Raw genomic sequence first — 18,404 nt, forward strand, 5'->3', positions numbered from 1 at the left:
TTGCAAGTAAATCTCTAATTAAAACTTTATTGTTTGAATACGTATCATTATTGGATACTCTGCCATGACCTGAAAGGCCAGACCAACCAAAAATTCATTAACTTTGGCATTTCTGCAGAAGATCTTAATTTTTAAAGTACGGAGCTAGGTCTGGCAGACGTTGCCATGGCGACCCTGCTCCCAGTGGCTGAGTTGTGCTGAGACCCGGTTGCTGACGGTTGATGATGGGACTGCAGGCAATTCTCAGAGAGTAGATTGAAAAAAGATGATTGAGATGAAGGTCAAGGGGAAGAAAACCACTAAACTCCTTTATTAGGAAGGGACGCGCATAGATCTATCAAATGAAGTTTGTAATAATACCAGGTGCCCCGTTGGAAAGGAACACCACTGGGGGTGGTGTCCATGGGAGAACTCACCTCTGCAGTCCTGCTGAAGAAAAATGAAGGCCTGAGCTGTTTTCAATATAGTTTGTGTGGAGAAGAGTACCAGCCACCAGCATGTGTCTCAGTACAGGAGTCTTTGGGGCTAAAATGATGCTAGCTGCCTCTTAGACTTTTCTTTAAAATGCATTTGGAGGAAAATCCTGTATTTAGACACAAATGTTAGGATCTTCAGACAAGTCAAGGGCTCAGGTTGGATCCATTTTAAGGGATGGGTAGGAAAAGGCAAGGGTGGCCTGTGACCAGCATTTCCTTTATGCTATTTATCTCCCTTTCTGACTTTCTAGAGGGACTCAGGGTTTCATTCCAGCTCCCATGCTGATTAGTGGAAGAATCACAACCAAGACTTGGCACTCCAGCTCTCTCTCCAGTGGTGCTGGCATTCCATCCCATTTTCTCATCTGTAAAATGGTGACATTGCATTAGATGAACCCCATGGCCCTTCCAGCTTTGGGCTCCTATTCGTCTCTAACGTGAATATAACCGAGAATGTCCAACTGCCGAGTTTCTAAGTGTTCTCAGTTGTAACTCCGTAGTGCAGAGGGTAAAGCCAAAAGATGGTTGACCTTCTCTCCCACCACATACGTATCTTTCTAAACAATGCATCTATAGGGCGATCAGCAAAACTAATGTTAGGGAAATTCTACCCAACCAACCATTTCTCGTTACCTTTTTGTCATATAATTAGCTCTCCATTAAGAGGGATTTTATGATATGTTTGCTTAGGTGCCCCATAAATAGTGCATGTATGTGGATAAAGATTTTATTTATAATCTACAAATCTCACTATAAAGAATGGCATTCCAAGACAACAGGTGAATGCATTAGAGTTTGTGAAAATACACTCACATTCTTCACCAAGCATCACTTGCTTAGTTGTCAGTAGGAAGCAGTGAGTCCATGGGGATGCTCTACATCTCAGGATGACTACAGAACTCTGGAGTGGTGCGTTGTCTTCTGGGATTCGGGATGGTGTGACAAAACACGGAATGTAGACTTAGACAAACTGTTGCTCCTGGTTTACTGACAGGGTGAGTTGCTTTACCTCTAAGTATTCGTTGACTTGTGTAGAAAATGGGAATGATACCTAATTGGGATGTTGGGCACATAAATGTGCAATAAATGTGAAAAACCAGGGGTGTAATGCCTAGAAAACTCTAGAATTACAGTAAAGGTCAGTTTCCTCACCGGCTGTGGGATGTGCATACGTTGAACCTGTCAAGCAGAAGTCTGCCTGTGGATCAGAATTCTTACTCTTCACGTTTGGGGTAAATTGGCAAGCCTAGAATTCAGTGACCGTTTGGGCCAAGTGCCTCTTCCAAGAGCAAGTATCCAGAAGATGCCTACTCTCTGACTCTGGTATAAAATGTCTTTTAACCAAATTAACAATATACAGTACATTTCTTACATTCTTTAGTTACCATTTGTGTCACTTACCCCAGGAGTATTTTAATGAAAATGAAATGCATCCCAGGAGCACATAACTGAAAATTAAATGAGACACCTGAAAACATTAAAAAAAAAATCATGAACTTACATCAGCTTCACTATTACCAGGGTTGGGCTTTTTGTTTGTTTGTTTGTTTTCATTTTAATGCCCTTTACACTTAAGTATACAAAGAAAGTCAAAGTATCAGTGGTGCTGTATTCTGGAAGTATTAGCCAAGCCCAGAGGACTATGCACAAACCGAGGATTAAACAGATCGTTAAAGTATGATAACGAAGCCTGGCATGAATAAGTATGTGATCGTTTCATTCATCCAATCTGGGCAGAAGGCAGTTGGCATCCAGCCCCCCGTGGGGTGGGAGCATCTTTCCGAAGCATCAAGGTCATTCTGGGTCTGCTGCTTCTCTCATAGCAGTTTGTCCTTTGACACATATGGAGGCATTCATGACAGATGCTTTTGTGTAGACACTTGATGCATCCTTCCCCAGCTCCTGTTCTGGAAAGGACATCTCCAGATGGGGGAATAAAAGGAGCCAAGAAGATGGTCCTGTGTCTACTGATCAGGCCTAGAGAGATCTGCCCTAATTCTATATAATAAAACAAGTCAACACATTTTTAAAATGGCTGTAGAGAGAGCAACCCAAAAGGAGGAAAACATTGCCTAATGGATACAGAGTTTAAATTATCTTTAGAGAACAAGATAAAATTACCAACATTTTTTGTCAGCAAAATCCAAGATGTCCTTCCTTATGTGAAACAAAAAAATGAGAGAGGTGGTGATAAGGTAACCGCATTGAGATAAAAAGGGAATTGCTTATGAGGCAGATGATGTAAGAAACAGTTTTAAGGGGAGGAAATGTAATATTAGAATTAAAATTTGCAGAAGTGGTGAAGACCAGAAGCCATAATGTAGAGAATGGATTTTGTGATAGGACAGACACATAGAGGGAGCTCTCCTGACACAAAGAGGGAAATCATAAGCAAAGGTAATAGATGTAGGAGTCAAAGACTGAGGAGAGGATTCACAGATAACTGTTCACCTTAAAGAAAGGAGTAGCTGCTGGGGCGCCTGGGTGGCTCCGTCAGTTGAGTGTCCGACTTTGGTTCAGGTCATGATCTCACCATTTGTGGGTTTGAGCCCCACGTCAGGCTCTGTGCTGACAGCTTAGAGCCTGGAGCCTGTTCCAATTCTGTGGCTCCCTTTCTTGCTACCCCTCCCCCGCTAATGCCTCCCCCAAACATTAAAAGGAAAAAAAAAAGGCAGATGCAACACCAGCCAGCACAAGAGAAGAAAACAGGCTTGAGCTGAAAGTTTCCTCAGTTTTCTAGTTGAAGGAATTGCTGCGTGCAGATCACAAGAAATCACCAACAAAAATGCATTATTGATGAGAGACTAACATCTGAATGTATTCTTTCAAACTTTTAAATTCAGACCTTGGAAGAAAGTTCTGCAAGCATTTCACATGGGCAGGGATGGGGGGGTGGGGGAGATGTGCTACCAAAGAACAACCAGGCAGGCCTTGGACTTGCCCTTCCCAGCACTAAAGTTCAGGAACTATTATAACAACATGCAGATTTTGAACATAAAAAAATCACATTGTAGCTATTTAACCCCAAGACAGTATAGTTGGTCACATATGGAAGCAGCAGAAAGATACTTTCAAATATGTAAGGGCTACAGAGTCACCATAGAATTTCCTGGAAAACATTGTGATAGACTGAAAGATGACTCAGTCAGCCTGGACAGACAGAATAAAGCAAATGTAACGTGTGGATTGAAAGTCCCAGGTAGTAGGCACTTGGATGTTCAGTGTAGGATTCTTTTTATTTTCTCCATATTGACTGTTACCCTAATAAAGTGCTGGGCAAAAATTCAAAAACAGAACTCAATAAAGACATCATAAATGAATAAAGGGATTATGGTTGAGTGTTGAAACTATTTACCTGTGTCGTCTAAGCAATTGCTATAAATATGGTTATAAACAAAGACCTTTCTCAGAGTATTAGCATAATATTTAAAGTAGAAAGCAACTAGTGTTCAACGACAAAACTGTTAAATAAATTGCTAAATAGGAAAAAACAATAGGGGCGCCTGGGTGGCTCAGTTGGTGAAGTGTCCAACTTCAGCTTAGGTCATGATCTCAGGGATCATGAGTTTGAGCCCCACATCAGGCTCTGTGCTTGTGGGTCAGAGCCTGGAGCCTACTTCAGATTCTGTGTCTCCCTCTCTCTCTCTCTCTGCCCCCCCCCTCAAATAATCATTAAAAAGAAAAAGAAAAAACAATAAAGTACAAATTATATAACCATTGATACAATTTTTCTAAGAAACATAATCTGTGTGTTGTAAAACAGACAATAAAGCCCCTCTAAGCACAGAAAATGAGTAAAAATCAATATGTGAAATGTTATTTCTTCTATTGTTTTTAAACCCATGGTATCCATTATTTTTTTATCAGAGAAATGCCTATTTTCAGTTAAAATAGCCTAGCCGATACGTAAGTATGGAATTTCATTCTAGGGTAGTCCTCAGACCTTGCTGGCTTTTCCGCCATTGCTCAGAGCTAACATTGCCAAGAAAACAAACAATGAGTAAACAAAATAAATCAATAAATTACACAAGATTGCAAATTATTGTGTAGCCAATCACTACTCTTGTCTGGAATCTGGGTCCCTGTGGACCTGCTTTCCGGGCGCCATCTCCTGGAGGGGTTGGCTGGTTTCCATCATCCTGTTGTGTTTCCCTGCTTTGTGGGATACACACCCCATTGCTGCATTGAATTCATTGCATTCCACTTCCGGAAGCTTTGCTAACAGGTGTTTGGAAGGGCTTTGGCACGAATGCCAGGACCAAAATGCTTTCCATCAAAGAGATTGTTGAGGCAGAACCTCCAGCAGTAAGATCTGCGTGTTGTGATAAAGTGAGAGCCCTTGCTGGTGCTTGTGGTTTTTGTGATGCATGTGCAAATTGCCACTAGTTAGGATGCCTTTGCTTCAGTGGGCCTATTGGGTACAGTCAACATGTGCCCGAGGGCAGGGAGAACTTTTTTATATCTCTTTGCATGAGCCGTTTCCCACCATAAATCTATTTGGCCAACAGATAGTACAGGTTTTCTTTAATGATTATTTATATTTGAGAGAAAGAGAGACAGTGTGATCAGGGGAGGGGCAGAGAGAGAGGGAGACACAGAATCGGAAACAGGCTCCAGGCTCTGAGCTGTCAGCACAGAGCCCGACGCAGGGCTCGAACCCACGAGCTGTGAGATCATGACCTGAGCTGAAGTCAGACACTTAACTGAGCCACCCAGGTGCCACACAGATAGTACGTTTGGGGCAGAAGTTAAGATAATGGTGTTTCCCTTAACATTTGCGGGGACAAGAAAAATTTAACAACATTGACTGTCATAGGCTTGAAATACTTTCACTAGTTTCAGTCCTCTGGTCTCCCCGATGACACTTAAAAAAACAAACAAACAACAGATAGCAGTCATTAATCATTGTGGTGTTTCCTAGCAGTTGTAACATCTCTAGTAGTAAGTAAGCAGAGTCCAGAAAACGTTTCCCATTTCTGAATCTACAAATAGCTAACAAATTGGAACCCATAAAAATAATAACAAAAAGAGGGATAACTCTGTCACTGAAAATCACTTTTTCAATCTGTCTCTGATGTTATCTGGAGCTCACACCTAGTCTGAGCAAATGGAGTCCTGTTTTCCCGTGTACGTTTATGTTGTTCTGTTATTACAGTCAGTAAATATGTATTGGAGATATTTTGGTAAGAGCAGAAAATGTGGAACAGATTCCAGACATAAAAGGAGGATTGGGCATTCTTGATTTTCAGAGCCAGTTCTGGAGGCAGAAAGGAAGGAAGACAGGTAGCAGACAGTCTTTCTATGTTTCTGAAATAGTCTTAAGGTCTGTAAAATCTAAGTGTTATGTTTAGCTAGAGAAATGGGAATTCATTGCTAGTGGACTCAAGAGAAGAATGGGAGCGTGTTAATTTCTGCCCTCTTCCAAGTAGTTCATTTAGAATTGTTTTAATGTCTTATTTATTTATCTGTAGTCAAAGTGTCTGTTTCCTTGACACTTCGCCTTTACTAACATTTTTAATTTAAATCTTTTGGTGATTTGTGTTGGCCATCATTCTCCCCTCCCCCCCTCCCTTTTCGTGTATGTGACAGATCAGGTAAATTGCTGACCGGTGGAAACTGGGGTATTTGCTCCTTTGAGATCAGCAAAACATCCCAGCTGGGGACAGACATTGCCCTTGGCCTCCACCTGCTGGTGGCTGGAATCACAGCAGCCACACTATCAAGGTCTCAATCACATCCAGCCAATGACAGCTGTTTAAATTATTTAGCAAAGGCAAGGTGATAACATACTGCCAGGTATATCTTGCAGTCGTAAGATCTGGTATGATCAACCTGATAGCTCTTTAGAGCACTAGAGATAAATCAGGGACTCCTGATTAACATTCTTTTTGTATGGAGAGAGTTAAGTTATTTTTGACAGCACCATTAAGACTTCACAGAAATATATTCTCTTCTGGACATACATCAGTTGAGAGTAAAATCCAATCCCTAGTGGTTTGTGCTTGGCACATATATGGATGGAAGGATTTGTGCATAATCATTGGGAGGGGTAGCCTGTTCAACAACACAATGGTTGCCTTTTGATCTGTGACTGTGTGTATGTGTGCATGTGTGTGTACCATCTGCATGATACACAGTCCATCTGGTTTGATGCCGTTGAAGAGTAGGGAGATACTCACTCCATAGGTGTGAGTTTTCAAGCAGATGGAAAGCATAAGTGACTCAGAATTATGATAACACCACATGCTTTCTACATTTGAGTCTGAAAGTCCACTGTATGCACACTATATATCGTTTCCGATGTGGAAGAAACTTTGCCAGGAAGTCCTTAGGATCCTGGAGACAGTCCGTTGATTTCTTCAATGGCAAAGCTATGAATAATTGTTCATTGTTCTTGGAATGAAGATGCCCTGCAGATTTATGTGCTGATTATCACTCCCCTGACAACAGCAACGATACATGCACACAAAGACGTGTTCACTTAAAACAAGAAATGCAGTTCTCTTAAATTTTTGAACAAACTTTGTATTTAGGGGAATGTGCCGTCATTCACCAGAATCTGAATCTCCACTTCAATAATTGTTCACATATAAATTTGCTGTAAATGAATGTGTTACCGTTCATATAAGCATTACTTTTCTGAACCCAGTACTTTAAAGATGGGGTAGGGAAAAAAAAAAGAAGGAAATGGTACGTCATGGTTTGTGACTACATGTTGGATCACTGCACACTGTGTGGAGAGCCAAATTCCTATAAGGGAGGCAAGTAAATTTCTAAGAATATGAGTAATACTTGGCCATGTAACAAATAGGATAGCTGTTAGCACTGTTTTTTTTCCCGAAAGCACAATATTATGTTGTAGACAAATGCATTCTGTGGTGGGTTGGTTTTCTTTCATCTGTTACCTATAAATTTGAGTCAGAAGAAGGGTTCTTTGTTTTGTTTTTTAATTTTTTTTTAACATTTATTTATTTTTGAGACAGAGAGAGACAGAGCATCAACAGGGGATGGTCAGAGAGAGGGAGACACAGAATCTGAAACAGACTCCAGGCTCTGAGCTGTCAGCACAGAGCCCAACGCGGGGCTAGAACTCACAGCCCTAACGGACTGCGAGATCATGACCTGAGCTGAAGTTGGCCGCTTAACCGACTGAGCCACCCAGGCTCCCCTTGTTTTGTTTTTTAATGTGCTGCCCTGGGGGCACCTGGGTGGCTCAATCAGCTGAGCATCCGACTTCAGGTCAGGTCATGATCTCACAGTCTGTGGGTTCAAGCCCTGCATGGGGCTCTGTGCTGACAGCTCGGAGCCTGGAGCCTGCTTTGGATTCTGTGTCTCCCTCTCCCTCTGCCCCTCCCCTGCTTGCGCTCTCTCTTTCAAAAATGAATAAAATTTAAAAAAAAATTTTAAACTGTGCTGCTCTGATATTAGGTCTGTGGCTCACATTCTCCATCTTCTACTTCTGATGCCTGCTCTGCACTGTCCATTTCCTGTTCTGGGTGTGGCAGTCAATATCAGCAACACTAGAACTTTCCTAACCTAATGGGACAAGCTGGCTGGAATTTATTCAGTAGAGAAGAGGAACAGCTAATGCTAATCACAGCAGATCATTTTTTTGAAATATGTGTCTTGGGTGTATTATATAAGATCAATTGAATATTCTTCTTCCTCAGTCTTTTCTGATTTGGACTTTGCAAATCAGGCCTGCCAAACTGATGTTAGAGTCTTAGATGTGTGCTCTATAACCAATCTGTTCAAAAATAAAACTTCTGATTGCATTTTATTTAATTTTTGCAAGTTTTAAATGCTACTTAAAGCTCTTCTTTGACTATGTCCAACCTTAGAAATAATTTTTTTTAATGTTTATTTATTTTTGAGGGAGAGAGTGTGAGCAGGGAAGGAGCAGAGAGAGAGGGAGACACAGAATCCAAAGCAGGTTCCAGTCTAAACTGTCAGAACAGAGCCCTATGCGGAGCTCGAACTCATGAACCATGAGATCGTGACCTGAGCTGAAGTCAGAAGCTTAACTGACTGAGCCACCCAGCCCTCCCAAAAGAATTTTTTAAACTTCTTTTCTAGTTGACTTCTCATATTAAAGGACCCCAAATTTGATTTGATTTTTGATTACAATGCATATTTTATAACAAAAATTTTTTCCCCTTCATTCCCAGGAAGTCCCATTGAGAAAACTCCCCAATATATTTTTTTCACGATTGCGATTTAGCTTCTGGGACCTTACCCACGAAGATTTTAGAGTTTATACTGAAATGCAGTTTTTCTAAATTCTGACTTTGCATGGTGAGGATGCTTTTCTTAATGTAGCTTTCTTCCCTGATCCGGGTTTTGGGGTCGGTCCCCTTCCATTTTGTGACTCAGATATCTTCTAGGGCTTTGCCACCATCCACTTTCAGGCGACAAAAATAGAAATACCTGGGGAAGGGGACCACCCACCCTTAAAAGCCATGTCTCAGGAATGACATACATCACGTTCATTCAAATTCCATTTGCCGTGAAGTGCAAGGGAAGCTGGGGAATGTGGCATCGTTGGGGGCTCAGGAAGTAGGGTCGTCATTTTCCGTTTTTTTTAAATGAAGTGTAGATGACACAGCAGGTTACGTTAGTTTCATGTGTACAGCGTAGTGATTTGACAAGTCTGTGCATTCTGCTCTGCTCACCGTAAGTGTACCCACCATCAGCACCCAACAGTGCCATCACACTCCCATTGGCCGTTGTTCCCTGTGCCGTGCCTTTTGTTCCCATGGAAGAGAGGTCAGCTCTGATGGACGGAGGGCGGGCCCCACCATGCCTGAATCCTGGGCTTCGGTACGTCACAGAGAACTTCGACATCCGATGAGCCTCAGGAGAGGGGATGGAAGTGGAAGGGCCGAGTCTGACTCTTGTTGAGTCCCATGGAGGTACAGACACAACCTGTCCGGTTCCCGGTTTGCAGGTCGTGCCTGGGACGGATGCTGATGTGACTGTTGCAACCTTGGTTTCGGCTGCTGAGGAGGCCCCGGTGGAGGAGGCAGAGATGGAGAAGGCAGCTCTTCCCACTGGGGAAGGAGCAGGTGTAGAGGAGGCCCGGACCGACGCGGATACCGCACAGGCCGTGGATGGTGACAGATCTCAACCCGAAGAGTCCGAAGTCACAGCACCTCAGGTGAGTGTCCCAGTGAAGTGGAGGCTCCGGGCAGGTGGTGCCAGTTGAAATACTGTTTCCTGGGGAGTGCTGATCTCCCCTTTGGGTGCAGAATAGGTCTGTGGCCATTGTGTGGTGCCCCACGTCACAAAATAGAATTTTATCTATGTTAATATATGATATATATCATCATATAACTTCATATATGTTCAAAATTTTAAATTCATTTTATATGTGTTATTTATATTTTTGTTGTTATCTATATATTTATATGTGTATATATATAATCTTCTCAGAAAGAATGGTCCTGGCATTCTCTCGATGTCAGCATTGTGAGATTTCACGCAGGCCCCCCTGGTGATGGAGAAAAAGAAGGAAGCATAGACCATGAAAAAGTGAGGTGGAGGGAGGAGGGAGAGAATGTGACAGAATAATGGGGCTGTGGCATGGATTACGTGAGAAATGGCTGTACAGTGAGCGCTTAGCCCGGTGGCAGGCACCCAGTGAGAACCCAACATTAGTAGTTAAATCATATCATTCTTAGTAGTATGTAGGGATTATTTTTATTATTAGAGTGCCCCCAAATTCACCATTAGGCTCCTTTCACCAATCCCCGCCCCTCATTTGCACATTCAAAAGGACAAAAGACAGCAGGTCATTAAATACATACATGAACTTGCCCGATTGGCCTCAGGTCTTGGCTTCTTCAGAGAAGTGTTCAAAGTCAACAAATCCATATTTCACGATGGGGGCGGGGCAGGGGGGGGAAGGTCTTCTAAACCCCACGTTTGGTTCTTCTAGATTCCAGGAGGTAACAGTGAAAAGGGCTCTCAGTGTTCTGCTTTCCTTTGTCCTGATGAGTTTACTCAGGAGAAATCTGTCCCGAATCTTCTCCAGGGTTACTCAAAGCTTGAAACCAAGTGATCCCTTTGATCCCGCTAGAAAAACAGCGGGGAGTACTGGTATCTGGAGAAATGCCTCAAAATACGTTCCATTTGTTCACCGGGTTTTCTTGTCACAGTGCCAGAAGTGTGTTTGTATTCCATGGTTACACTTGTTGAAAGAGTGTATTCTTTTCTCCAAATAATAACTGGGCTATTTCTCCCAAAATAACAGGAGCGCCCACTTATATCGGAGGGAATGTAGAACTTGACCAGAAAGGCAGTAAACATCTCCAAGACTTCCATTATGCTAGTCAAATTCCTCTTCTTGCTCATCTTTGTTGCAAAATACAAGGGGGGTCTTGATCCTCTGGTGCTTTACCCCCGGAGAGTAGAGTCCTCGGAGTGGTAGTGGGTGGGGGGGGATTAGCGCCCTCCAGCTATAACTGCAGTGTGGGCTCTGACGATAATCAACTAGCAAAGCAGAGGCAGATTTTCTCCAAACTGCAATATGGCTGCAGGCTGTTCAGGAGTCCCGCGGGACCCTGGGAGAAAAGCGATCACAGGAGGTTATATGTCCCCTCCAAACAGTGTTAGGGGGCACCGGGGTGGCTCATTAGCTTCAGCATCCGGCTCTTGGTTTCAGTTCAGGTCATGATCTCACAGTTTGTGGGTTCGAGCGCCACATCGGGCTCCACGTTGACGGTGCAGAACCCTGCTTGGAATTCTCCCTCTCCCCCTCTTTCTCTGCCCCTCCTCCCTCTCTCAAAATAAATAAATAAACATTTAAAAAAAAAACAGTGTTAGTATTCAGTGGGACAGGAGTGGACCATGGCAAAAACGAGGCCATTCCTGGAACCCTACTACATTCTCTTTCAGGATTGTCTCCCCGCCCTGACATGACTCCCCTTCCCTCCCTGCAGTCTCCTACCCCCTTCCCAATTTCCACAGAAACCCCACTTCTCAGCAAACTGCCTGACTGCTCAGGGGTCCAGAAATTAATCCTGCCAAGGGTTTCTGTCTCAGGAGAGATAGAAAGGAGGCCATGTCAGGAGGAAGGTCCTGCAAGGTTTGGGCCAGTTTTGGGGAACAGCAGGCACTTTGTTGAATAGAGGATGTGGGGAAAGTGGGAGCCATGGAGGGTATGCCAGGGATGGAAGCAGTGCACAAGTCTTTTCTTCGCTCCCAGCCTCTGCTCGGCACCATCACATTTTTCTTCCCGCAGGAGAAGGTCATCCCTTCAGTCGTCATAGAGCCCGCCTCCAACAATGAAGGGGAAGAACACGAAGCAGCTGAGGTGGCAGAGACCAAGGAGACCCCCATGACCGCCGCTTCCACCAGCGAGCCGCCAGAGCTGGCCGCAGAGCCCAGGGCGGGTGAGGACTCCCAGCCCGTGCCTTCCGCTCCAGCCGCAAGCCAGTTGTCTCAGGAAGTGCCTCCCGGCTTCCTCTACAAGGTCTGGTGGCCAGTTGTCCTTCCTCTGCTTTGAGGCCCTTTTGCTGGAAACTTTGATTTTTGGCTGTTTACTTTTGCCTTTTGCAATATGTATTCTTTTTCTGCACTGGAGGGAAGAAAGGTTCAAATCAATGGGATGAAGGTTATGTTCGGAGACACCATCAAATAGCTACTTAGAGGGGCGCCTGGGTGGCTCAGTCGGTTAAGTGTCCAACTTCGGCTCAGGTCATGATCTCGCAGTTCGTGAGTTCCAGCCCCATATCAGGCTCTGTGCTGACAGCTCAGAGCCTGGAGCCTGCTTCCGGTTCTGTGTCTCCCTCTCTCTCTTCCCCTTCCCCACTGACACTCTGTCTCTCCATCTCTTAAAATGTAAATAAGCATTTAAAATTTTTTGAAAAAAAAAAAAAAGGCTACTTAGAGCTTTCATAAAGGGAAGGGGCCTTACCCAAAACCTGTTTTCGGTAAATACCTGAAAACACTGGCTTAAGCTAAGTGTCAAAGGCAGTTAATCCTCCTTAATAGAATATAGGTGGGAATTTTCAGTTCCATAATATGAATTTACGTTTCAAAACTCAGCTCTTTTTCTTTCACAATTGTTAAATTTAAGTGTGTTTGTGAGGGCGGGAGTGGAGAGGAATAGTCATCTTTTTTCTTTTTTTAAATGTTTATTCTTGAGAGAGTGTGTGCATGCAAGCAGGGGAGGGGCAGGGAGAGAGGGAGACAGAGGATCCAAAGTGGGTTCTGTCCTAACAGCACAGATGCGGGGCTCGAACCCATGAGCCATGAGATCATGACCTGAGCCAAAGTTGGACACTTAACCAACTGAGCCACCCAGGTGCCCCTAGTCATCTTTTTTTTCTCTCTCTGCTCATTAGAGACCTGTCCCCTTGCTACCTCAGATGGTGGCGGGGCGGGTGGAGTGGATTTATGAATGAATCACACAGAGGAGCAATTAAACGTGTGGTTAGTGAGGGCGGGTGTCCGCTGTGTGGTAAGCAGAGCACAGGAAGTCAAGGAGGGGGATTCCCTGCAAAGCCAGCCTCCCTGGGGCCACCCCCACTCCCCTCACTAACTGCAGCAGCCCGAGGAACATCACTCCTCTCTCTGCGCTTCTCTTTCTCAGCAGCAAAGTGACTTTGAGAATAAGATCCTCATTTCCAGCTCTGACATTTTATCATTCTGTATGCAGAGTACAGCCAATCCCTTAACCTCAGGGGGTTAGGGCTAAGGGGAGGGACATGGGAGAAATACACCCGTCCATGACTGAATAGTTGTTCAAGCTGGTGAGGAGTATGTGGGTCATTATACTCTTCTTCCTACTTTGGTTTTTAAAAAAAATTTTATAATCAAATTTTGAATAAATCTTTCCAAAAAAGGGGAAAGAGAGGGGGTAGGGAGAGAGGACAGGTGTTGTTTAAGGGTATAAACTTCCAATGAGTAGAAGCTAAGCCCTAGAGATCTAATGCACAGCATGGTGAATACAGACAACAATATTGTATTATAATCATCAAACTTGCTCAGAGACTAGATGTTAATTATTCCAGCCAGTAGAAAGAAATGGTAATTACACAACATGATAGAGGTGCTACAGTGGCATCATATTAGGGTATATAAATGTGTCAAATTAGCATGTTGTACACCTTGAATTTGCATATTACTTGTCAAATATATTTCAACATTTATTTATTTATTTATGATTATATTTCAATTTTTAAATTTTACTTTTTTACTTAAGTAATCTTTACACCCACTTTGGGGCTCAAACTCATGACCTCATGCTCAAGAGTCACGTGGTCTTCCGACTGAGCCAGTCAGGCACCCCAAATAGATTTCAGTTTGGGTTTAACGTTTTTATTTATTTTTGAGAGACAGAGAGTGAGCGGGGGAGGGGCAGAGAGAGAGGGAGACACAGAATCCGAAGCAGGTTCCAGGCTCTGGGCTGTCAGCACAGAGCCCATCGCGGGGCTCAAACCCACAAACTATGAGGTCATGATCTGAGCTGAAGCCAGACACTTAACCAACTGAGCCACCCAGGTGCCCCTATGTTTCAGTTAAAAAAAAAATGAAAGAAAAGAAACAGATTGGCATGGTTTCAAAGGTAAGCTAGGGAAGGAAGTTTATACAGGAACTGATCCCTGCGTTTAATTAAATAGTACTTCCCATATAACATGGGAAGTGATGATTTTTCCAATCCTTAATTACATGACAGAAGTGAGGTTAGAGCACTTCCAACTAGGCATTTTTTAGTTCAAGTTTAAAAATGAACAATAATAAAGCATTAGTGATAATAAAATGTAAATCTCTAATAAAAATATGAATTGAAATTTAACAAAAGCACTATGTTTCAACTCTTGCAGAAGGTATTGTGTTACTAAATGTACATCCAAACTGCCTCAGTATCAGTCTTCAAGAATTGGATGTTTTAAGTAAACAGGACTTCTTTCTCTGTTTAGAGGTCTTCTCCCTTGAGGTATGTTAGAATCACTGTCTTTTTTATCCGGGTTGGAGGCTTCTACAAGTACCTGTTGCTCATCTGGCTGAGAGACTTCAATGTTACACTTCCTTTCTTTTTAAAATTAGTAAATTCAGGGCACCTGGGTGACTCAGTCGGTTAAGTGTCCGACTTTGGCTCAGGTCATGATCTCACGGTCTGTGGGTTCAAGCCCCTCATTGGGCTCTGTGCTGACAGCTCAGAGCCTGGAGCCTGCTTGGGAGTCTGTGTCTCCCTCTCTCTCTGCCCCTGCCCCGCTCATGCTCTGTCTCTCTCTCTCTCTCTCTCTCTCTCTCTCTCTCTCTCTCTCAAAAATAAATAAATGTTAAAAAAATAAAATTAGTAAATTCTTCTAAAATCTTTTGCAGGTGGAAACACTGCACGACTTTGAGGCAGCAAATTCTGATGAACTTACCTTACAAAGGGGTGACGTGGTATTGGTGGTCCCCTCAGATTCAGAAGCTGACCAGGTAAAGAGTGAAATTGAAAGGTCCTACGGGCTATGTAGGTTTTTTTTCTGAGGGTCTCTTGGACGCAGTGACTTCCTGAAGACATTTCTATTTCCTGAGGTGCTTAGGGCTTATGAGTATAGGACATGGCTAACGGAAGCTTTTTAGGACACCTCTTTTGGGGATGGTGTTATATTGTTTCTTTTTGATACAAATAGATGACCATTTCTTATTTTGCATCTGCTTTCTAGGGATGTTGTCTCTGAAAAAACAGTGTTTAGGAAATGTGGCCCCTATCCACGTGCACTAAAAATCTCCCTCAAAAGTAGTTGCCTCTGGGGATGGGGAGATTGGCCAGGAGAGAACATGGGGGAGCTTTCTAGGGATGGAAATATTTTCTGTCTGAATAGGGGTGTGGATTACACGTGTGTATGCATTTGTCAAAACTAAACTGTACATTCAAATGATGTTTGCATTACCTAGTATTTATACCTCAATTTTAAAAGACTCTTAAAAAAATCACCTTTGAACATAGTGTTCTGATGTGAAGGTGCCAAGAATTCCATTTTGTTCTTATTCGTAGGATTTGTGAACCCCTAAATAGCATCCAAAATGTATACATGTGCCTATTGAACATGTTTTTTTCTGGAGAGAAGAGCTATAATTTCCATCATATTCTCAAGGAGGTTTCTGAGCCTTTTACCCCCCAAAATAAAGTTGCTACTTTAGAGGTCAAGGCTTCCCAAGCCCCACATTTTGTTCTTTCTCTTGATAATACACTTTCCAAGATAGAACAGGTGCTGGGTCAAAGTCTTGACCATAATAAGATTAAATTAGATATGAATAGTAACAATACAGCTTTAAAAGCTCTAAATATTAAGTGTATATATATATATACTTCTGAATAATCCTTGGACCACATAAGTCACCGTGTAAATTAGAAAAATATTTCCTAGTGACCATCAATTTCTAAATTTTCAGCCCAAGAGGATAAAAAAGATCAAATTAAGTACAAAGCACAGGGAAGGACAGAAATAATAAAAATAAATTCACAGATGAATGCAATAAAAAGACACACAATGGAGAAAACTAATGAATCCAAAAGTTAGTTGTTTGAAAGGATCAATAAAATAGTTAAAACCTCAGATACAATCTTCAAGGCAAAAAGTGGCAAAGCATTAATTACCATCAGGCAAAAGTGTCTACATATCTCAAAATCGTTTAAAAAAACATTATATAAGCTAATTTTTTTTTGCATTAACCATAAGTTATCTTTTAAAAAGATTAAGAGTAAAAAGCTAATCTTACATCTACCAACATGTTCACCATTTTCTCTGCTCTTTCTGGTTCTTCTAATAGATGAGTTTCCATCCAGTCTCACTTCTTTTCTGCCTGAAAGTTTTCTTTTCTTTTTCTTCTTTTTTTTTAATATTCTTTTTCAGTGCACTTTTTCTTTTTCTTTCTTTTTTTAAAAAAAGATTTTATGTTTAAGTAATCTCTACACCCAACCTGGGGTTCGAACTCACAACCCCAAGTTCAAGAGTCACATGCTCCACAGACTGAGCTAGCCAGGTGCCCCTGCCTGAAAAATTTTCTTCACCAATTCCTACGAGGCTAATCTGTTGGCAATGTATACTCTCAGTTTCTGTTTATCTGAAAATGTCTTTCTTTCGTCTTCATTTTTAAAGATATTTTCCGGGGCGCCTGGGTGGCGCAGTCGGTTAAGCGTCAGACTTCAGCCAGGTCACGATCTCACGGTCCGTGAGTTCGAGCCCCGCGCCAGGCTCTGGGCTGATGGCTCAGAGCCTGGAGCCTGTTTCCGATTCTGTGTCTCCCTCTCTCTGCCCCCTCCCCCATTCATGCTCTGTCTCTCTCTGTCCCAAAAATAAATAAACGTTGAAAAAAAAATTTTAAAGATATTTTCCCAAGAGAAAGAATTTTGAGTTGACTTTTTTCTTTCAACTTTTTAAAGATACTGCTCCGTGTTCTCTGTTTTATTGCTATTTATGACTAGAAATCAGCTGCCATTTGTTTAGCATTGTTTCTGGGTATATATATACTGTGACTTTTTCCCTAACTGCTTTTAAGAATTTCTCTGTATCTTTGGTTTTCATCAGTTCAATGTAATGTGCTTAGGGCTTGTTTGTTTTGTTGTTTTTATTTGTTTTGTAGTTTTCATGCTTGGGATTCCCTGAGCTGCTTAGATTTGTAGCCTGATGTTTTCCATTACATTTGGAAGACTTTCAGCTAATATTTCTTAAATTCTTCTCCTGCCTCATTCTCTTTCTCCTCTTTTTTGGAGTCCCTAATTATACATCTGTTGGACTTCTTGATGTCTAAGACTGTCCTTTTTTGTTCAATATGTAATTCTTTCTGGTACTCAGGTTGGATAATTTCTACTGATTTGTCTTCAAGTACAGTGACCTTTTCTTCTGCTACTTTGAATTTGTTGTTTAGCTTATCCAGTGACTTTTTCATTTCAGATGCTGTACTTAACACAGTTCTATAATGTTGGTGTTGGTTTTGTATTTAGTTGCCATTTCCTTCCTGAGATTTCCCATCTATTCTTTCATTATTGCTATCTTCCAGTGTAAGCACGTGCACATATTTTATAATAGCTGTGTTAACTTCTTACTGCTAATTCCAAAAGCTAGACCATCTCAGCACACACTTCTATCGATTGCCTTTTATCTTCAGGGGATATTTTCCTTTTTATTCTCATATCTAGTAATTTTTTTAAGTTTCTTTTTAACATTTATATATTTTTGAGAGAGAGAGAGAGACAGAGAGAGAGAGATTACGAACAGGGGAGGGGCAGAGAGAAAGGGAGACACAGAATCTGAAGCAAGCTCCAGGCTCTGAGCTGTCAGCACAGAGACTGACACGAGGCTCAAACTCGAGAACCACGAGATCATAACGTGAGCCAAAGTCAGATACTTAACCAACTGAGCCACCCGGGCGCCCCTCCAGCAATTTTTTTCTTTTTATTGATACTGGACACATTGTAGAGTCTGGATTCTGTTTTCTGTCTCTGAAGCTTGTTTCTTTTTCCTCTAGCAGACATGGAGGTAACTGGATAATTAGCTTGAATTCATGGAAGTTTGTCTTATGCTTTGTTAGGGTGGGTCTGTTTCAATTTTGCCTTTCTTTGAGGATGAACTCTTAGTCCTAAGACATCTTTTACTTCTGAGAATGGCCCTTCTGAAATTTGAGTGGAAAACCTGAAGGATTCACCAGGCTCCCTAACTTGGTGGGATTTAAACTCTAAACTCTGTCTCCCCTCCATGGGCAGTGCTGAAACTTCTCTTCAGTTTTTCTGCCTCCCTGTGTTGCTTTCTCCTTGGGGGACCCCTTGTATATTCACAACCTGTGGGGGCTGCTCAGGATTTCAGGGGAATTTCTCTGCATGCTTGGGAACCCGCCTCTGTTGATCTCTTCTTTTCAAGATATTCCCCATAGAAATATAGTTCCTCTGGAAGCCCTCCACTCTTCCTTTGAATGCTCTGCGTCACACAG

At 42.3% G+C, this 18,404-nt stretch overlaps 1 protein-coding gene across 7 annotated transcripts in view; it reads left to right on the top strand.

Moving 5' to 3' along the window:
• Positions 1 to 18,404, top strand: part of AMPH (amphiphysin) — a 250,199-nt gene that overhangs the window by 228,042 nt on the left and 3,753 nt on the right. For all 7 annotated transcript variants that reach the window (XM_043588531.1, XM_043588533.1, XM_043588536.1 and 4 more), the window contains 3 exons: positions 9,424 to 9,633; positions 11,719 to 11,949; positions 14,808 to 14,909. In XM_043588531.1, the coding sequence (XP_043444466.1) occupies positions 9,424 to 9,633; positions 11,719 to 11,949; positions 14,808 to 14,909 (543 nt within the window). The remainder of the gene's footprint in view (positions 1 to 9,423; positions 9,634 to 11,718; positions 11,950 to 14,807; positions 14,910 to 18,404) is intronic.

This window comes from Prionailurus bengalensis, chromosome A2, assembly GCF_016509475.1.
Source record: "Prionailurus bengalensis isolate Pbe53 chromosome A2, Fcat_Pben_1.1_paternal_pri, whole genome shotgun sequence".
NCBI lineage: Eukaryota > Metazoa > Chordata > Mammalia > Carnivora > Felidae > Prionailurus > Prionailurus bengalensis.